Genomic DNA, 17,390 nt, shown 5'->3' on the forward strand with positions numbered 1-17,390 from the left:
TTTACACACAGTTTTTATGTAAGTCACTGGGTCATTGTGTGACCAGCCTTGCCTTGTGTCAGGCTTTATTGCCTTGAATACATTTGTCACAGGAGTATGTGAAATCATCTTTGTTTCTGAAATAAGCTTTAGAAGTATGATTTAATGACATAGGAAGATCCTCTGGCTTCTTTAAGCCACAAGAGATTGGATTCCTCTTTGAATGAAATTGGATTTGTTGACTCCGATTTCCCCATCTGCTTGTGCTCCTATTTTTTACACACAGAGGAAGAGACTGACAGGGTTTGTGTGTTTGCATCAAGTCTTCAAACCCTCTTTCTAAGCCCTCACACAGGTTTGTTAGGTTTTGCCATGCACATGTCCCAAGAGTTTAGGAAAAAAGATACATTTCAGCTCCACTGTGTCAGTTCTGTAGCACTATTTGAGGCTGTGTTGAATTACCTAAGTGGGAAGGTGGGAACAGGAAAAAGAGAAGCTGTTAGCTCAGAGCTCCAGGGACTTGGTGCTCCCCTGCAGAAACAAGGACATGAGCCACAAGACAGCCCATGTGCTCATCCTTTGCTGTGTGCTCACCTGCCGTGAGCACCGTACACGTGTGGCAGAACATGGTCCTGAGCTCAGGCAGTTGTCATAGAAGGGGGTTTCTGAAAAGCCTTCAGATCCAGTGACTGCTCTCACACTCCAGCCCTGTCCTGCTGCTCCCTTTGGCTGCCCCTGGGCTTCAGCCTGTGTTTATCGCTCCCTTCCCTGTCCTCAGCCCTCACACAACCTTCCCTCAGCCACTGCTGCATGACCCCGTTTCTCCCCCGGAAGCCACTGTGGTTCCTCAGTGCCATGACACTGTTTGTCCTCTTAGGGGTCTCTCAACCTTTCTCCACTTGTGTGTCACCTTTGTTGAAGGTGTCTGGTCTTCAGGGAGACCCGTGCTCTGGGGTGATGCTGTTACTGATCACATTTATTGTCCCAGAGCCGCACAGTGGTTCTCAAGACCTCATGGACTTTAGAACCACAGAATCATCAGAAGAGACCTTTAAGGTCATGCAGTCCAACCATCAACCCAGCACTGCCACTGTAACCCCCAAACCACGTCACCCAGCACCAGGTCGACACCTCCTAAAGCCTCCAGGGCTGGTGGCTCCACCACCTCCCTAGGCAGCCTGAGCACCCTGACCAGGCTTTCCCTGTCTCCCCAGGACTGCTGTGTGAGCTACGGTGGCATGTGGTACCTCAAGGGGACGGTGCTGTCCGGGGGCAGCGGTGTCAGGTGATCTCGGGGCGCCAGAGCAGACGTGCAGCGGTGGCACAGCCGGAGCAATGCCGCGGCCTCGGGAGTGCGGGGCACAGCCTGAGCTCTGCGGGGCACGTGGGCATTGCAGACAGTCACTGACACCCCACCACCCACACCAGTTTGCATGGGAGCAGCCGGGAAGGCACCGTGGGACCCTGTCTGCAGCTTGATTAATCTGGGATTTCTGGTGTAATTCTCCTTCTGTTTCATTATCAAAAAATAAAACGACACAGTGACACTGACATGATGGAAAATCATGGTCTAAAACTTTATTTTGTAAGTAATGCCAATAAATTAAATTTGTTTACAAACATCCGTTTTTGTTAAATCCCTGGATGCTCATACTTCAGTCTGAGCATTGTCATAGCCCTTGCAGCCCTCTTGACAGAGAGCAGGTAGTCATGTTCATGGGAATGTCAGGCCTGGGAGGGGGGAACAAATCACTGTCTGTGAACTCTGTACTACATAGCAATTGTTCTCACCTGTTGTCTGTGAAATGAATTATTTGGAAAAGTACCTACACCTGAAACATGGGGAACAACTACTGGATTTCTTCTACTGCTGGGGGTTGGTTTGAGGGTTTTCTTGCATTACCGAATGAATACAGTGAGGTAAGTAACCAAGGGCACCCTCTGGAAGGCATCCAGCTGTAGTTACCACACAGCAACCATGTAAAACCTCTATTTTGTGTAATTTTTAAATAAAATTTTATCTCAAAGGTCAATTCTCCCCTGCCTTGTATTTGTCCAAGGAGAAGTGGAAGTTGCACCTGCTAATCACAGCCGAGGCTGCAGAGGATGGGAAGGCCCGGTCGGGAATGGTGCAGAGCCCAGGCTGGGGATCCCTTCTGGCCCTGAGCTCTCTGGGGCTGCTGCACCAGGACAGTGACCGGCCCCGGGCCAGCAGGATGAGGAGTGCCCACTGTGGGCACTGCACAGGACGTTCTCTGCTGTGGCTTCCATCACATGAGAAGCTCAAGGGGATTCTATTGATTTCATCTACTTATGCTCAGAAAAGGCTGAGTTGAGTTGTTGGCTAAACTAAGCAGATTAAGGTGGGTAATCCAGATAAGATTGTCTAAGAATATTGTTACCATACTTAGGGCATTTCACATTTTGGTGGAAAATGGTTATATTTAAACTGCTAAAATTCTACCTTAATTAATATGCTAGTGTAGTTTATTGACTATACCAGTGTACCTGGGAGGTGTTCTGTGTTCAGGCAGCCCTGGCTGGCACTTAGGCAGCATTACCTGTGGCTGGAAAGCTGCTCCAGGAGATGCTGTGAGGAGTCAGCCTGGACTGTGTTTATTGCACAACCTGCACAGGTAAGTGTTAAAGCACAGCCGGAGCTCAGCAATGGCACAGGCAGCCAAGGGGGAGGTACACTACAGAACAATCAGGGAGTTCTGAGGGTGTATTTTTGGTATTTTTAAAGCATAAAAATGTATTATTAAAGTGGTTCTAAATCAGCCAAAAGGATCATCACCTACTGAACCTAAAATTCTGAACTGATTTTACATGTCTTCTGCTCCAGCAGGTGTGGATCCCCCTCTCCCTGAAGTAACCAGGAATGGAAGTAGCAAATCCCCTGTGACTGACTGTGCCATGCCTGTCCCAGGTGGCTGCTGCCCAGTCTCCGAGCTGGGGCAGACCCCCAGGTGGGGAAACAGGGACAGCACAGGAACCTGATGGCAGAACTGCAGCTTTTCTGCTTTCCCCCCACCCCCTCTTTTTTTAACAGCAATGACAAACACCACAACGAGGAGAAACTACTTAATTCCATCTGGATTTCTATCCTAGACAGGCCTATCCCTTTCCATGTAGCATAAGTTTTCTAAAATACAAATTTCATGGGAACTCCATCTGAGCTGTGAGGGGGAGATGGCAAGAGTAGATAATGCGGGTGCCATCTGCACCAAGTTTAGTGTTTCCTGATTGGCACAGATGGATGTAATTACCAGTTACACATGTAGCTTGACTGGATTATTTATTTGCTTAGAAAAATATTCAAAAGACTCAGATTCCCATTTTTAAATAATTTCCAGACTGTAATACATTTTTTTAGAGAAAATCCCACAACATGAAGTCTTAATACTGCAGCTGAAGGGCAGCTACACACAGGCTGGACAGAGAACAGAGTAAGGCAGCAGAGCTGCAGCAGCAGCAGTTCAACTAAAGCTGAGAAACTCAACATTCTGTGTCAATGTTTGGTACATCACAGCAACTTGGAAAGGCAGGAAGCTGATTCCCAAGAACTGCTGGGCACATTAAGCTGTGAGACCCTTTACAGGGAGAAGGATGTCACCTTTCATCGTGGCTTTTCTCTTCTTTAATCACTTTGTTTCCTTGACACTTTGAAGCAGTTCTAAAGCACATCCTCCGCCACATTCTTTGTTTTTCAGATTTTGAGTACATATGAATTACTATTAGGGAGTGGAAAAGGAGGGGAAGAACAAGAGTGTGGTCCCGTTTGCAGCAGGAGATGTGCTGGCAGTGTTGTGTCCATCCTCCCACCCCCCAGGCAGCATGGAATAGGTGCACAGAGGCTGACGCTGGAAGCCATAGACAATGTAAGGTTTTACCTGGCCTGTCTCCTCAAGCACTTGTAGTTTGTGGTATGTAACATCAAAAGCTACTCCACTACGTCAATGCTACCACTAAAGCTAAACAGCTAAATTACAACCCTCTATCTTACCAAATACACATAAAAATGTACTTTGCAAACATTCCACCAGAGAACAATAGGTCCCAAATAACATACATAGTCAATTCACAGTATCTTGCCTTAAGACAAAGTGCCCTACGAAAGAAACATACCTAAAAAGCCACACAAACTTTACATCAAATCCCTTCTTAGTAGAAAGACATTTATACTAATCTATGGGAGACCTTAGTGCATGTGAAAATATGGTACTGGTTTGAAGCAAGCAGAGCTCTCTGCTGCCCTGCCAAAGCAAGTACAAGACTGCTCCCCTCCCTGAGAACTGAGGAGAAGCTGCCTGGTTGGGGCTTTGCTTTTGTTAATGTTCTACATCAATGTATTTACAGGGCTAGATCCTCACTGTGAACCAAATGAAGGCTCCAGTCTGGCTCTTTTGACAGATACAGAGTTCTTCACTCTGTTAGTTTTGAACTGGACTAAGGAAATGAGTGTCAGTTACTGCTCTGGCCAGAGATGAAGTGTAATATGAAGTAGTAGTGTAGTATTAAGGTATGATGTTTGTTTGCTTTACAACCCCTAGTTTGTATGACAGTGCTAAACATGAAATCTATTGCTACAGGAACACGGAAACTAGCTGTTAATTAACTGGCTTGTTAACTACAGGCCTACCAGCCAATCCAAAACATTCATTTTGAGTGTTCAAGAAATAGATCAGTTTGAATGGTCTTCTGACATTCATATACAGTTCTTTACTAACAGATAAGGTTATGGCTGAGACGAGAGAGTCTTGTACTTGGCTCTGTGTTCATCTATTTCTTCCTTGGTTTTTCTGATACAGCTAAAAATTTCCTTGAAGAGTACTTTATATTCAGGAAGAGCATTTGTGGGAGAGTCACTTAGCTCCACAGTTGTGAATTCTTGATTGCTAGCTGAAGGATCATACTGGGTGTTCCCCACATTCAGGTCTTTGGAATACTGCTTCAGTGTTTGTACAGCCTTGTGTTTCAAGGAATCTTCATCCAGCTGACACTTCTTCAAGAGTTCCTCATACTTCACTTTCAGAGCATTATACTGAGCATCAACTTCATTAAGTACAGAGATTCCTCGCTGCTTCACAGCCTCAGCTCTCCTAATGCAGGTTTCCTCATGTCCCCTCAGAATGTCTGCCCCAGCAGAGCTGCTCAGGAGGGTCTCGCTGCTGCTCCGCTTCAGCGCCTTCTTCTCCAGCTCCGACACTGTCACAAGTCCATCATCTGCCAGGCTCTGACCAAGCTCCCTGTCTAGAGATTCCTTGAATGAAATGAAAAAGGATTCTGGCACCAACCTCTCTGCGTTATGGAATGTGTTTTCAGACTGAAGTATCTGTCGCATTTCAGCCACTTCGTTTTCCAGCTCCTCTGCTCGAGCCCGGTACAAGTCTGTGTCCACGAGCCTCCGCTCCAGGTCACAGTTCTCCTTCACCATCAGACTGTACTCCTCCTCCATGGTTACCCTCTTCTCTTTCTCCAGGTTCAGCTGGGCTTGCAGAACTGTAACTGCCTTTTTTAACTTCTCATTTTCTTCTTCTAGAGGACTTAGCTGACTATCCATTGAAGTGATCTTTTCTGCAAACACATGATCGTAAACAAAATACCTGCAGAAACAAAGTAAGAATTAGCAAACATAGGAAGTCCAGCTGACCACACCTTCTAAAGGTTTCCTGTCCTGAGTAACTAATGACATTTAAACTGTGCTAACACACCTCAGCACTCACAGTGGCCATTTCACTAACCTATCAGTCTATTTAGGAACCAGAACACTTTGTAATGTGTACCTGCCATCAAATCAAGTTCCCACCTTAGGCAGAATGGCAGCGCTTTCACAGTTTCAAGTAACAGACAAGCTGATTGAATAACCTACAATTTAAGTTTAAATAAACATTGCCTCCATGGAGCATGCAGTATTCTGACAGTCGTTTTTTCCACAGTGCTCCACTCTTGTAACTTTTGTCACTGTTGATGGCAGAAACAAACTTCAGAACTGACAAGGCAAATCTGTAGGCTGGTATTCTCAGAAGCCTTTGGCAGTTTGAAGGATCCACTTATGCTTTGAACTGTCACCAAACAACTTCTTTTTGGATGTACAGATTTATTCTAGAGCAGCATATATAGAATATTCTACCTCCATGTAGTGTTGAAGCCCAGACAAAACAGCCCATTGTGTCTGTGGAGGTGCTTCATGTAAAAAATTGACTTCTAGGCTGGAAGCGACTGAGCAGGTGACTGTCCCAATGGATATAATAATGCAGCTCAGCTGGGTCAAATGGCTCCAAACTGAAAGGCAGCAGGAAGCCCAGGCCCCATTTTACCAGCTCCAGTGTCATTTTAACCACCTTAAGTTCAGGAAAGCTATTGCAGGGATCCTGCCTTCCTTGAAAAGAAAATATCCATGGACATCTAAGGAAAGGTAAGTTAAAGAAACGATTTTGTATTTAGCCTGTTTGTTTTTTAGATTATCTCTGTGTGTGTGTTTTTATCTGACTGAAAACAGTGGGGTGCAAATTGTTGTGAGCTTTCTAGGCTACCACTTGATATGGCTGGAGACTGGGAGAGAACCCATCAAGACAGAAAGTGGAGCACAAACACTCCTGTGGTCTAGAAGTACATCAGAAGCAGTGGCAGCACCACACAGTGCAGATACTTTGCTAGCTGTGCACATCAGATAATTTTTCTGCCAGCTTCTCTGATACTTGTGCTTGTGTCTTAGTTTTTAAAGCTTTGCTTAAAACAGTTTCAGTGTGCTTTCCTATGTAAGGAAAAACTCTTACTGGCGAAGGTCATACAGTTCCTTCAAGCAGGAGAAGCTGTGCATTGATCTTGGCTGGTCAGATCTCTCGTGGCTCATCCGGCCCTGTCCAGGCTTCTTCAATTCTTCTACTTGTCGCTGCAGGTCATCTATGTGTGTTTGTAGATTTTCAATAGTCTCTGTTAAGCTGAAAGGTGAAAAGACTTCTAAGTAAAACTATCCTTTCAATTTACCAGTACTGTAGAACACACTAACCACGGCCACCCACCCAGCAACTACACAAGTACACCTGGAGTGCTCTCATTGACTGTACCCACTGGGGGCAGGGGATCTGTACAAGTTTGTTACCTCACTATCTTTTGTTGTGAAGCTCTGCTCTCTGCAACCAGCTTTTGATTGGTGTCTTCCAGTTCCCGGGCTGTCACATCCAGCTGCTCGTAGACCTTGGCGTGCTGGTCGTTCATCTGCCGCAGGAGCTCCACCTGCTTTGTGAGGTACTGCAAGACACAGCCCTGCTGTTACTGGGGCCCCCCGGACACACAGGCTGGGACTGCTGTCCTGCATTTTGTTCACGTTCATGGTTCACAGAGAAACCAGTGAGTCTCATAAATGTGAATGCCTGTGGTGGCCTGGGCAGGTTGAAAGGCACAGTCAGTACCTGAGCAGGCAGCCTGCCTTTGCCACGGAGGCTGAGCCCAGGCTGGTGAGGCAGCCCCTTATCCAGAGGGGCTGGGTGTGATGGTACCAGCTGCTCTCTTACCTGTGCCCACACCTTCCACATGGGGCTGGGCTGTACTGCAGCCATCACACACTTCAGAGCAGCCCTTCACCAGCCTGAGTCCACAATGTTGCAGTGAGCTCTGACAGAAATTTTTCTAACAGTGTTCACCCAACAACTTTTAGGATTAAAACTGAAATACTGGGTAGCACCATCCATAATTAAATTTATTTTTAGCCAACCTAAGTTTTTCCAGTCTGAAGCAGCATTAGGCTCAGCACAACAGAATTTAGGTTGTGGTCACACTTAAATATGTGGGCTAATATGTGTCAGGCAGTATAATCAAGTTATTGAATTCAATCTTTAATTAATAACAGTGAACTATGCCAGTTACTGTAATCCCAAACAAAGGTCTTCTGGACTTTTTTTCAAAGTAAAGCTTCACATGAAGTATTCTTAATTTAATCCTCTTGGGTTTTACAGTTTGCAACATAGACCATGCAGTTTCCAAAATAATGTCAGAAAGCTTAGAATTCTTAGTCTAAGAGCAGTTAACAATCACCTAATGCTCTTAATACAAGTGCCTTATATTGTCCCACTTGGGACATGAGCATTTGCATGAAACACACTTGAGCAAATCAACTAACCCTCTAAATATTAAATATTTTGCTCTTACATAGAATTTTTCTTGCAATATATTCTGTACTACTTACATGCTACTTAGTGAAAAGTAAACCTCAAGAAGAAACATCCAGCAAACTCCTAGGCAGAATTACCTCTCTTTACACGGGCCTGTTACATACTCAAAACTTCTAATATTCTACTTAACCTTTTACCTCATTAAAAGATTGGTGGGTTTACATTTTAGGCAATTTAAGAACAGATAATAAGTTAATCTAGGTCTAGTAACTGCAGTATACAGACTTCTAGAAGATCAACATGATAGCTGTTAGGTAGATCCTTTTGTAGCCTGTGCACACATGACAGAGGATTTACACAAAAATAGAACATAGATTAGCACCAGAATCTCAATGTGACCTATTTCAGATTAACTTTCCCTATTGGCTATAACTGAAGGAAGGAGTTGGAGATCCTCAGACTTTCTTCAGCAATAGGAGTGTGGCTGAGCACTGAAGCCAAGGCTTTGTTACCACTGAGCACAGTGAGCCTTTGGAGAAGTTTTAAATGAAGAGCTGAAGCACCACTTTCTCCACCTTGCATCTTCAGTATCTTCGTGGTGTCACATTGGCCTGATATAAATCAGGCCACCAAAAGATGATGTGGTAATAAATACTTTATAAGTTCAGAGTTAATCTGCCTCCCCTGCAACTGAGCCCCTAAAGTGAAGCAGCAGTTGAGACTTCTTGTGTTCTCCCACATGATAAATGGAGAGTGTCAACATTTCCAAAGTCTGAGTGCTGAGAGCAGATTCAGGCAGGAATAAAGTTGCCCTTTAAATCCAGCATTTATTACATCTGCAATGACTAGTTAGTGGCACACGTGTCAGCACAGAGGTCAGGGATAATGATCCAAAGCTGTAAAATGCTTAATATGTTAGCATTTAATATATGAGATGTAATCTTAAGCATACCACAACCTTTGACCCTTCTGTTTCAGTGCAGACAAGATAGTGCCATACTTCAGAATTATTTCTTAGCCAGTTCTAGACTTTGCTACCCATAAGATCTGAATTAATAGCAAAAAACCACCAAAGATTTATAAGGATATACTGCACTGAAAAAGCTAGTAAAAATAATTCAGCAGAGTAGCTACGGGAACAGCTGAAAGATCACATTTAGGTTACAGAGACAAGCCCTTGAAAGTTGGGAAAAATCAAGCAGAGAGACAGGATATGCCATTTGCATGTGTATCCTGTGTTCCCACAAGAGACAGAAATACAGGCTTGAAAATAACAGGCTGAACTGCTTTTGGCACCTGAGGACTACACCTTGCATATGCCAATTTTATTCCCACTTCTTTCAGTGAACTCCTGTAACAATTCCTTGAGCCAGTAAGCTAATATTGTTCAGTTCCTCAGTTAGGGGGTGTCTCTGGGTATTTGAATAAGGGGTTCATTTTTCCTTTTCTATCAGAAATCCAAATGCAAGAGAAACTTCTTTGGAGAAAGAAAAGTTTTGTGCTGTTGCTACACTTTTAAACAGCACTGGAAAAAGAAGTTGAGAGAGGTGGTGGTGGAACTGAGAAGCCAGCAAGTTATTCAGTAGATGTGAATTCAGCTTACAGGTTCTTTGACTCAACACAGTAAGCTGGGCAAGTAAAGGTGCAGGCAATATTTATGTCAAAAGCAGCACAAAAACTTTTCTCCCACTCTCTTCCTCTCCTCTTGGAGGAAGCCAATAGGATAACCCCACACACATCTCCTACCCTCTTTGGCAGAGAGGAGGAAAGAGAACAAAGAGTTATCAGATAAAGCCTTCAAAAAGCAGTATTGGCCAAGTCTTGGCAAAGCAAGATATTGAGCAGAAAAAAACTTAATCTGTCAAGTCTGAGCATGTCTGAGCACAGCAGTCCCTGACCCTGAAACACACCAGTTATACATCACTGCTGGAAGGACACTTGGGACACTTCCTGGTGCTGCAGCTCTCGTAGGTAGTCAATAAACACTGACCCACCAGAACAGCTTAAGCAAATAAACTGGCTTAAACCAACAGGATATTGCATTCTTAATAGCACTAGACTATTTCTGTAAATCAATGTAGCCCAGCAATTATACAGTTTCCGTAAGTCAAGATAGTGTTAAGATGCAGGTGGTACCAATTAAGTAGCTGCACTCCATGAGCCAGGTTGGATACCACAAAGTTACGGTGTGTTATTTCAAAAGGTGAGTTGTACCTGTGTTAAACTCTTTCTTAAACAGGGCTGTTCATACAGGTGTTGAACCTGGTGTGCAGTGTTTGTACAGCACCTTGGAAGTGTTTGCCCTCTCTAGATCTTAAGAATTGATCTTTTTATAAAAACTATTCATGGCAATGAGTTATTTTCAGTCTCTACATAAGTAAATACATCTTTTAACACTGTGGCACTAATATAAATATCAGCCATTCCAACCATTGTACCAGAATGAATAGGATAACAAAGATGACATTTAGCATGAGGTAAGAGTGAAAGTTCAAAATACAAACCAAAAATATCTTCTGAATTCTTCATCACTTCATAAAAATGCTGCATTTGTGTTAACATATATTTGTAAATATTAAGCTTAGAATTCTTTAAGTTACCTGTTACCACAGGAATAGGAAGGGGTTTCAGTCTCAGGCTGCAGCTGTACAAAATGCAATCACATCTGTAACTGCAGGTGTTCTGCTTGCACAAAGGAAGGCAGATTTTGTAAAAATCTAGTGTAGCCTGTTCCCTGTGATTCATACCAGAACCAAACTGAAATGCTGACTACACTTTCAATATGTTGTCAGTCAGCAAAGTACTGAATATTTAATAATTTAATTATCAGAGACCATGCGTTGCCCTCTAATAGCTGGAAAAACCTCATTAGGCTGACAAATGCCAGATCTGCAAGAACACAGGCAGTATTAAAAAAAAAAGCCAAAGATCGCCATGTTTCCATCCTGTTACAGCAAGATGAGTGGTTTTGAAAGGATGGTTCCACTTTTGGGTTTTAATTTCCCTAGAAAATACAGAACAATATATCCACTATGTCCTATATTTAGATACTATTTAAGTGGGATATTTTCTGGGTTTTGTTGTTAAACAGAGGTTTTTCTACACTGAAATAGACTTTAGCTCCCTTTACCACAGCTCAGTTTGGTGGAAGTACATACCCCCAGATTTTACTTAAATCTCTCTTCTGAATTATCAGCATTTAAATTTCAGTGCAGTAACCATTAAGATTTTCATATACTAATTTAAATTATTAATGTATTTATCATCATATAATTTGATGTCATTTTACCTGGCAAAATCAGCAAAGTTTAGCCATAAAAATAACTGAAGAAACTTTTCTGTACAAAAAAAAATACCAGTCATTTTTCATGAAACAAGCCAAATCCAACATGGCATGTAATGGCACAAAGCTTCTGGTAACTGGAGAAACAGTTCTGAATATGTTCAACCTATACAGGTTCTCAGGTTCTCAGACCAGCAGAAGTGGTGAAAGATTGCTTAGTATTTTCCATCGAATGTCAAGAAATTTAGATCTCAGCTTATGCTGTAGTTCTAAATGCCTTAACATTTGTAACCCTGAACTATCTTACCTCTATCTCCTGCAGTTGCTCTTGATTTGTTGCATACATTTGCTGTAAGGATTCTTCTAGCTCAGTGTTACGGTCCAGCAGTGTCTTCCCAAGCTCGGCAGCAAGGTGAAGATCTGAACAAAGAAATCATGTTTGCATGTAAGTGACAGAAACAATAATAGAATCTAATTTTGAAATGTATTAATGCAATACTTGAGGTGTTTTTTTTATTGTAGTTGCAACTGCTCCAGGTTACCCCCAGTACCCAAGAAGGTTAGCTTATCCTTCAGTACAACATTCATAGTGTCTGTAATGCGAGTCTGGGCCAGTCCTGAGGCCCAGCAGACACTCTCATTTCGTGAGGCCTCCTCAGACACATCCAGCCATCTCCACCCCCCGCAGTCTGCCCTGTGCTGCTCCAGCAGCTCTGCCCATGGTGTGTTTGCCACAGCACCAGATTTGCAGCACTCACAACAACGAGCACAGAAGACCCTGTAAATGCCCCCCGGCCAAAGCTGACTGTGCTCTGCCTTCCTTTGCTGTTCCTCCCCATCACCCTTCACCAGGGAGCTCAGCTCACACACCATCAAAGTGCTGAATGAAAGTTTCAGATGCTTCTTATGGTAAAACAATAACTTCAGAAGACATAAAACTGATGAAGACATGCAACTGTTCTGCTTTCTGAGCTCATAAACCCAAGTGACAAGAATTGTTTCATGTGTTCCAAAACATCACTTTAAATATCATTTGTTCTCAGGCACTTAATCTCAATTTCACTCCAGTCATCTTCAATCACCTCCAGGGTGCAGTGACTGTAGTTGTTGCAAATTAAGATGTAAGTCACCTGAACACTCAGTTCCTTTCTAGAGGGAAGCTTGATATTTGTTCAGCACCATCAGTAGTGCTCAATACTCTACATTATTGGGTTTAAAGACACATGTAATTTAAAACTTAACATAATGTGACAAAGTAATAAATCTTGGTGTTATTGTTAAAATTGTAATTACTCTGTGCAGGGTACTGCATGTTAAGAATCCAACAGACTTCTAAAACCCTCTAATTTTCCACCTCCTTCCGTTCACCTGGACCATGACCTGCATGCAATACAACCTAGTTAGTTTTCACACAGGACTTGCATCATTATTGGGAAAGAGACAGAAGAAAAGTCAAGAAAAACTTTTATTTGCTTCAACAAGACTGAAATTATAATAAGCAGATGAACTGCATCATCAGTAGCTATAGCTAGAGAAGAAAACACATTCTGTTTTCATTTTATTGCAATGCCCTTGTTTTAACACGTTATCTTACCTCTTTCCTGCCCGTTCCCAATTATCTTATCAGCTTGGCATTGTAATAAATACAACACTGCTCCCAGATTGTGCCACCCTTCACTCTGACAGCCTGCCCAAAATGATTACTCCATCTCCATACATAGACCAAATTCAGACTTACAAGGACAAGTGAGTACAAACATTTGTCTATAAAGTTGTCCAATTCTGTCAAAACAACAGCTGTGCTACTCTTTACACACTCTTTACAACTGCAGTGCATTGTTTCCTACCTTAAGGTCAGAATTATAGCATAAATGCCACAGAAACTATTTCAAAGGAATCACTCTCCATGGGAGTTCTTCAGAGTTTCACAAGATGTACAGCCAGGAGCCCCATGGACAGTGATCTATTCTTGGGTTATCCTCACACAGCACCACTCATAGAGAAACAGCCTGTGCTAGAGCTGGGTTTAAACACCTGGATATCTTAAGGTGTGCTGGGTTTAAAGTACTTGGATATCTTACGGTGTCCTGCTTAAATTTTTCCTGTTTTGTAAACAGATTCCATATTTTTTACCCATGGACAGAGTAACTCCCATCAAGAAACCAATCTGTTTGTTCTATCATATTACAGAATACTGTGGTCTTCAAATCCAGTTAATCCATCATCCTACAGAAAATGAGTCCCAATTCCCAAGTTCTCATACCACACAGATCTTTACGAGGAGCTACAACTACTCTGCAATACTGGCAATACTAAATAGTCCATTCTTGTATTTTAATAGAGTAGAATAAGAGCTTTAGAGAGGATTTAGGATTATGTTAAAGACATAATGCATAATGGAATTACTTGCTGCCATTTCCCTTCCCAAAGTGAAAGTTTGTTTTGATGTTGATTTTGCAGTTCCATTCCTGAATGCCTCATCATCTACTCCATCAAGGAGCACATTCCACAGGGTACTTGGAATACAGTGTGGATAACAGAATTCATGTCATACTTACATACTCATTTTGTTTATTAGACTGGCAGAAGCACAAAGGGGTTACTTTGGGAGGAACATGCTATTTTATAATTCAGGCAATTTATTTCTGAGGGGAAGAATTCAAGTGGAAGTGCTCACAATAAAGCCTTAACTCTAGAGAAGGCAAGAACTGAAATAATTTCACCTCTTCTAAAATGAAGAATTTGCTTTGTGTCCATTTTTCTGCATTGTCAAGTACCTACAAGCCCTGTAAAGAGCAAATTTTATGAGTGAAGTGTGTAATACACGTTCTCCAGATACAAAGGGGAAACTGTTCATTTACATTTCTCTTGAGAGAGTCACTGTAGAACACTAGAAGCACACACTGCATTTTCTGTTGTAAATTTATGTAAAGCAACAGCAAGTTCTGACACAGACATGCATTTTTCCTTTTCACCACAAAGACAGAAGCAGAGAGGTTTTTAATAATGCAAACTGCGTATGTGCAGACTGTAAGATCTTCATTTTAGTAAATCTGATTAGTTGTACTGGAGTTTAACAGCTCCACTGGAAGGCTCTAAAACAAAACAAGACTTCAAGGGTATGTCTTCTGTGATGCTGAACAGCCTTCACTTACCAGCACTTCACATTCTCTTCTGACAGCATTACTATCATTGAAAAAAAACACCATAAAAACAGTAACAAAATCCTTCTCTTCTACTTTTTCATAGTCCACCTGACAAAATTATTTGGAAAATTTTCAATCTAAATTAAGCCTGATCTTTTAAACCATAAAAGGCACTGGTAGTGCAAGATATGTAAGTAAGACTAGTTGAAGTTTACTTCACTGTAGAATTAAACTCTTCATTTTTTTTACTTTCCTATTTTCTATTGTGTATTCAGAATACTCTGTTCTGTAAAAGTGAGTAACAGCAAGATGCAAAAGGAGAAGTCATGTAAAAATTCTTTTTGAAAGGTCAGCATACTGCAGCACAACATGGACATTGCAGAAGGATGGCACTTCCCATCCTTACAAGAATTCCATGAGCATTCCGTTTTCATGAACAGCACACCAGAAAAGCCACGTCACTGTCCAGGCAAAGACTGTGGCATGTACAGACTGTCCAGGTTTTCCAAAACCCTGCCCTAATTTTAAGTTTCAAAGACTGGCTGGTAAGGACTACAAGCTTGTTTCTCTGTGCTTTCTGATGTTTTACAACCTCTGTTTTCTTGTAAACCTACTCCTCAGTTTTTAAACATGCACTGATTGTTTGGGTTATGAAGAGTTTCATGAGCCTTGATAAGCAATCTTACTGCCCTGTTTACACACACCGGTACAGCTCAGGCTGAGGAGAAGGAAATGCATCTTTCAGACTCCAGAAATAAAGTACAGCATTCCTGTAAGGAATTTCTTCTTTGCATTTCGACTTGCCCATCTGTTTATTTTCCTCCTTTCCCTTTTGGCAAGGCTATTAGTCACTTCCACTTAGGCTTAAAGAGAGAATCCCCAGAAAAAGGCTGTTCACATGTTGAGAGTGCACTCACCAACCCTCAGAATGCACCAACTTCTAGAAGGGAATACTGTTTCCTAAAAGCTCACAGCAGTCAACTGCTGAGTATTTCACTCATTTTAATTAAAGATGAAAGTAAAGAAACATCAAGAAGGCAAGAAGTCAGTTGTTATACATTGTGAAGTCTCTTTGTATGTCTTCTATCCCACGAACACTGATATAGTAAAAACATTGCTAAAACATGTCTTCAAATTTTCCACTCTCTTTTGACAGGTTGATCCTATGGTTTCAGGACCTTACTTAAACTGCTTTGTTTATATCCTAGCGCCAGGAAAACATCTATTTTGGACAAGGAGTATCTAAATACAGCTTTCAAACAGTTAGATATTTTATACAGCATACAATTAGAGAGACCTGTTCCTGTCTCAAAAGAAAGTTTATGCTGTCACATGCCTGATCTCAATGTGAATATGGCTTAGCTTTCTTTATGGTTTACAGAACAGCAGTGCCCACCAACCCCAAGAATTACTGTATTTCAGTATAAAAGAAAGAAGCATAAGACTGGAGTGGGTTTACAGGAAGCCACTTCACAGCTTTGAACTGCCCTTTTAAAACAAGCTCAGGATTAAGAACAAAAAGTAGAACTAAGTAAATACCAGTCACAAATGCCACTAAGCTCTTAAGGAAATTGCACATTCTTTCCATATCATGCCTGTTGAAGATTTTTAGTGCAATTATACTTGTATTCCTGCGTCTCTTTCCTCATCTGTAAAATGAGAGCGGGATGTACCTCTTGCATGTAATGTTTTAAGATCTCTTGATGGAATGACAAACGGGAGCTGGCCATGTGTAATTCTAAGGCATAGTGGAGTTATTTGTGTATTTTAATAAGAAAACCTAAAAAGATTCTAATATGAGTCTTGTAACTAATCGAGCGCTGCTACAACTACATCTTCATCGCCTGAGAGCCCTTACAAAGAGCTCAACAGGGCGCAATAGCGCATCCCACCCCGATGCTTCCAGCGCCCGCCCGGAACAGCAGCAGCTTCGCCTCCCGTTCAAGGTGCAACTTTTCGGAGCGCCGGGCGGAGAAGGGACCCCGGCACGCTCCGGCTGGGCTGCGGCGGCTCCTTCGCTCAAACAAAGACGGCCGCAGTCCCTGCGGTGACAGCGATGCCGCGGCGGGAACGCGGCCGTGCGGGGACCCCCGAGCGCGGCCCGGCCCGGCCCGGCCTGCCCGCGACCCCCGAGCGCCCTTCCCGCCGACCCCTGCCCTAACACGCCCTTCCTCGCCGCAGCCCCTGCGCTCACAGCCCCCCGAGGCGGATCCCCACGGCCCCTTCCCTCACACACCCCTCGCCGCACTCCCTCCCTCACACCCGGATCGCTGGAGTCCCTGCTGTCACACCCCGGCTCGCTGGAGCCCCTTCCCTCTCAGCCCCGATGCGGATCCCCACGGTTCCCTCCCTCACACGCCCCCTCCCTCACACACCGGCTCACCGCACCCCGTCTCTCTCACGCTCCCCCGTGTCCCCCGTCCCGGCTCACCTTGCTGCAGGTCCTGCTGGTCGTACCAGGGCTCATCCTCGCGGATCTCGAACTCCTCCACCAGGCTGTCGGCCAGCATCGCGCCCCTTCCCCTCACGGGCGACCGAGGCGGCGGCGGCGGCGGCGCCCGCCCAATGATCCCGCTCTCGCCGAGCGGGGCAGGGCGAGCCGGCAGCCTCTCTCCGCCTCAGCAGCCGCCTCCGGCCATTGCCGAGCGGTTCCGGACGTTGCCGAACCTCTCCCCCTTCTGGCCGGGCTGCGCCGGCGGCAACGTGGCAGCGACAGCCACGCCCGCCCCCGCCTGCCGCGATTCAAACACGGCACCCGCCCCTCGCGGCGGGCAGCCAATAGCGAGCCGTCTGTCGCACAGATGGACAGGAAAGCTCACCAATCACAAAGCGAACTCCTATGGAGCGCCCAATGAGAGCAGAGGGGGG

The 17,390-nt window shown here is 43.7% G+C and overlaps 2 protein-coding genes across 4 annotated transcripts in view; one reads left to right on the forward strand and one right to left on the reverse strand.

Moving 5' to 3' along the window:
- POLR3E (RNA polymerase III subunit E) overlaps window positions 1–2,007 on the forward strand; it is a 34,227-nt gene extending 32,220 nt beyond the window's left edge. For all 3 annotated transcript variants that reach the window (XM_071571479.1, XM_071571480.1, XM_071571481.1), the window contains one exon: window positions 1,194–2,007. In XM_071571479.1, coding sequence (XP_071427580.1) covers window positions 1,194–1,268 — 75 coding nt within the window. In that variant the 3' untranslated portion in view covers window positions 1,269–2,007. The remainder of the gene's footprint in view (window positions 1–1,193) is intronic.
- CDR2 (cerebellar degeneration related protein 2) lies at window positions 1,533–17,220 on the reverse strand. Its single transcript, XM_071571482.1, has 5 exons — window positions 16,954–17,220; window positions 11,684–11,796; window positions 7,085–7,233; window positions 6,759–6,923; window positions 1,533–5,585 (listed from the first exon to the last, which is right to left on the reverse strand). Exons 1-5 carry the CDS (start codon window positions 17,030–17,032, stop codon window positions 4,718–4,720), a joined length of 1,374 nt encoding a protein of 457 aa, XP_071427583.1. The 5' UTR covers window positions 17,033–17,220; the 3' UTR covers window positions 1,533–4,717.
- Between the last annotated feature and the right edge of the window lie 170 nt (window positions 17,221–17,390).

This window comes from Pithys albifrons, chromosome 16 (genome assembly GCF_047495875.1).
Source record: "Pithys albifrons albifrons isolate INPA30051 chromosome 16, PitAlb_v1, whole genome shotgun sequence".
Classification (NCBI taxonomy): Eukaryota; Metazoa; Chordata; class Aves; order Passeriformes; family Thamnophilidae; genus Pithys; species Pithys albifrons.

Coding starts and splice junctions, on each gene's coding strand:
- CDR2 (XM_071571482.1), bottom strand. CDS start 17,032: ATGCTGGCCGACAGCCTGGTGGAGGAGTTCGAGATCCGCGAGGATGAG. Junction 7,234..11,683: donor AGCAACTGCAGGAGATAGAG/GTAAGATAGTTC, acceptor TGTGTCTTGCAG/TACCTCACAAAGCAGGTGGA. Junction 6,924..7,084: donor TCACAACAAAAGATAGTGAG/GTAACAAACTTG, acceptor TTCACCTTTCAG/CTTAACAGAGACTATTGAAA.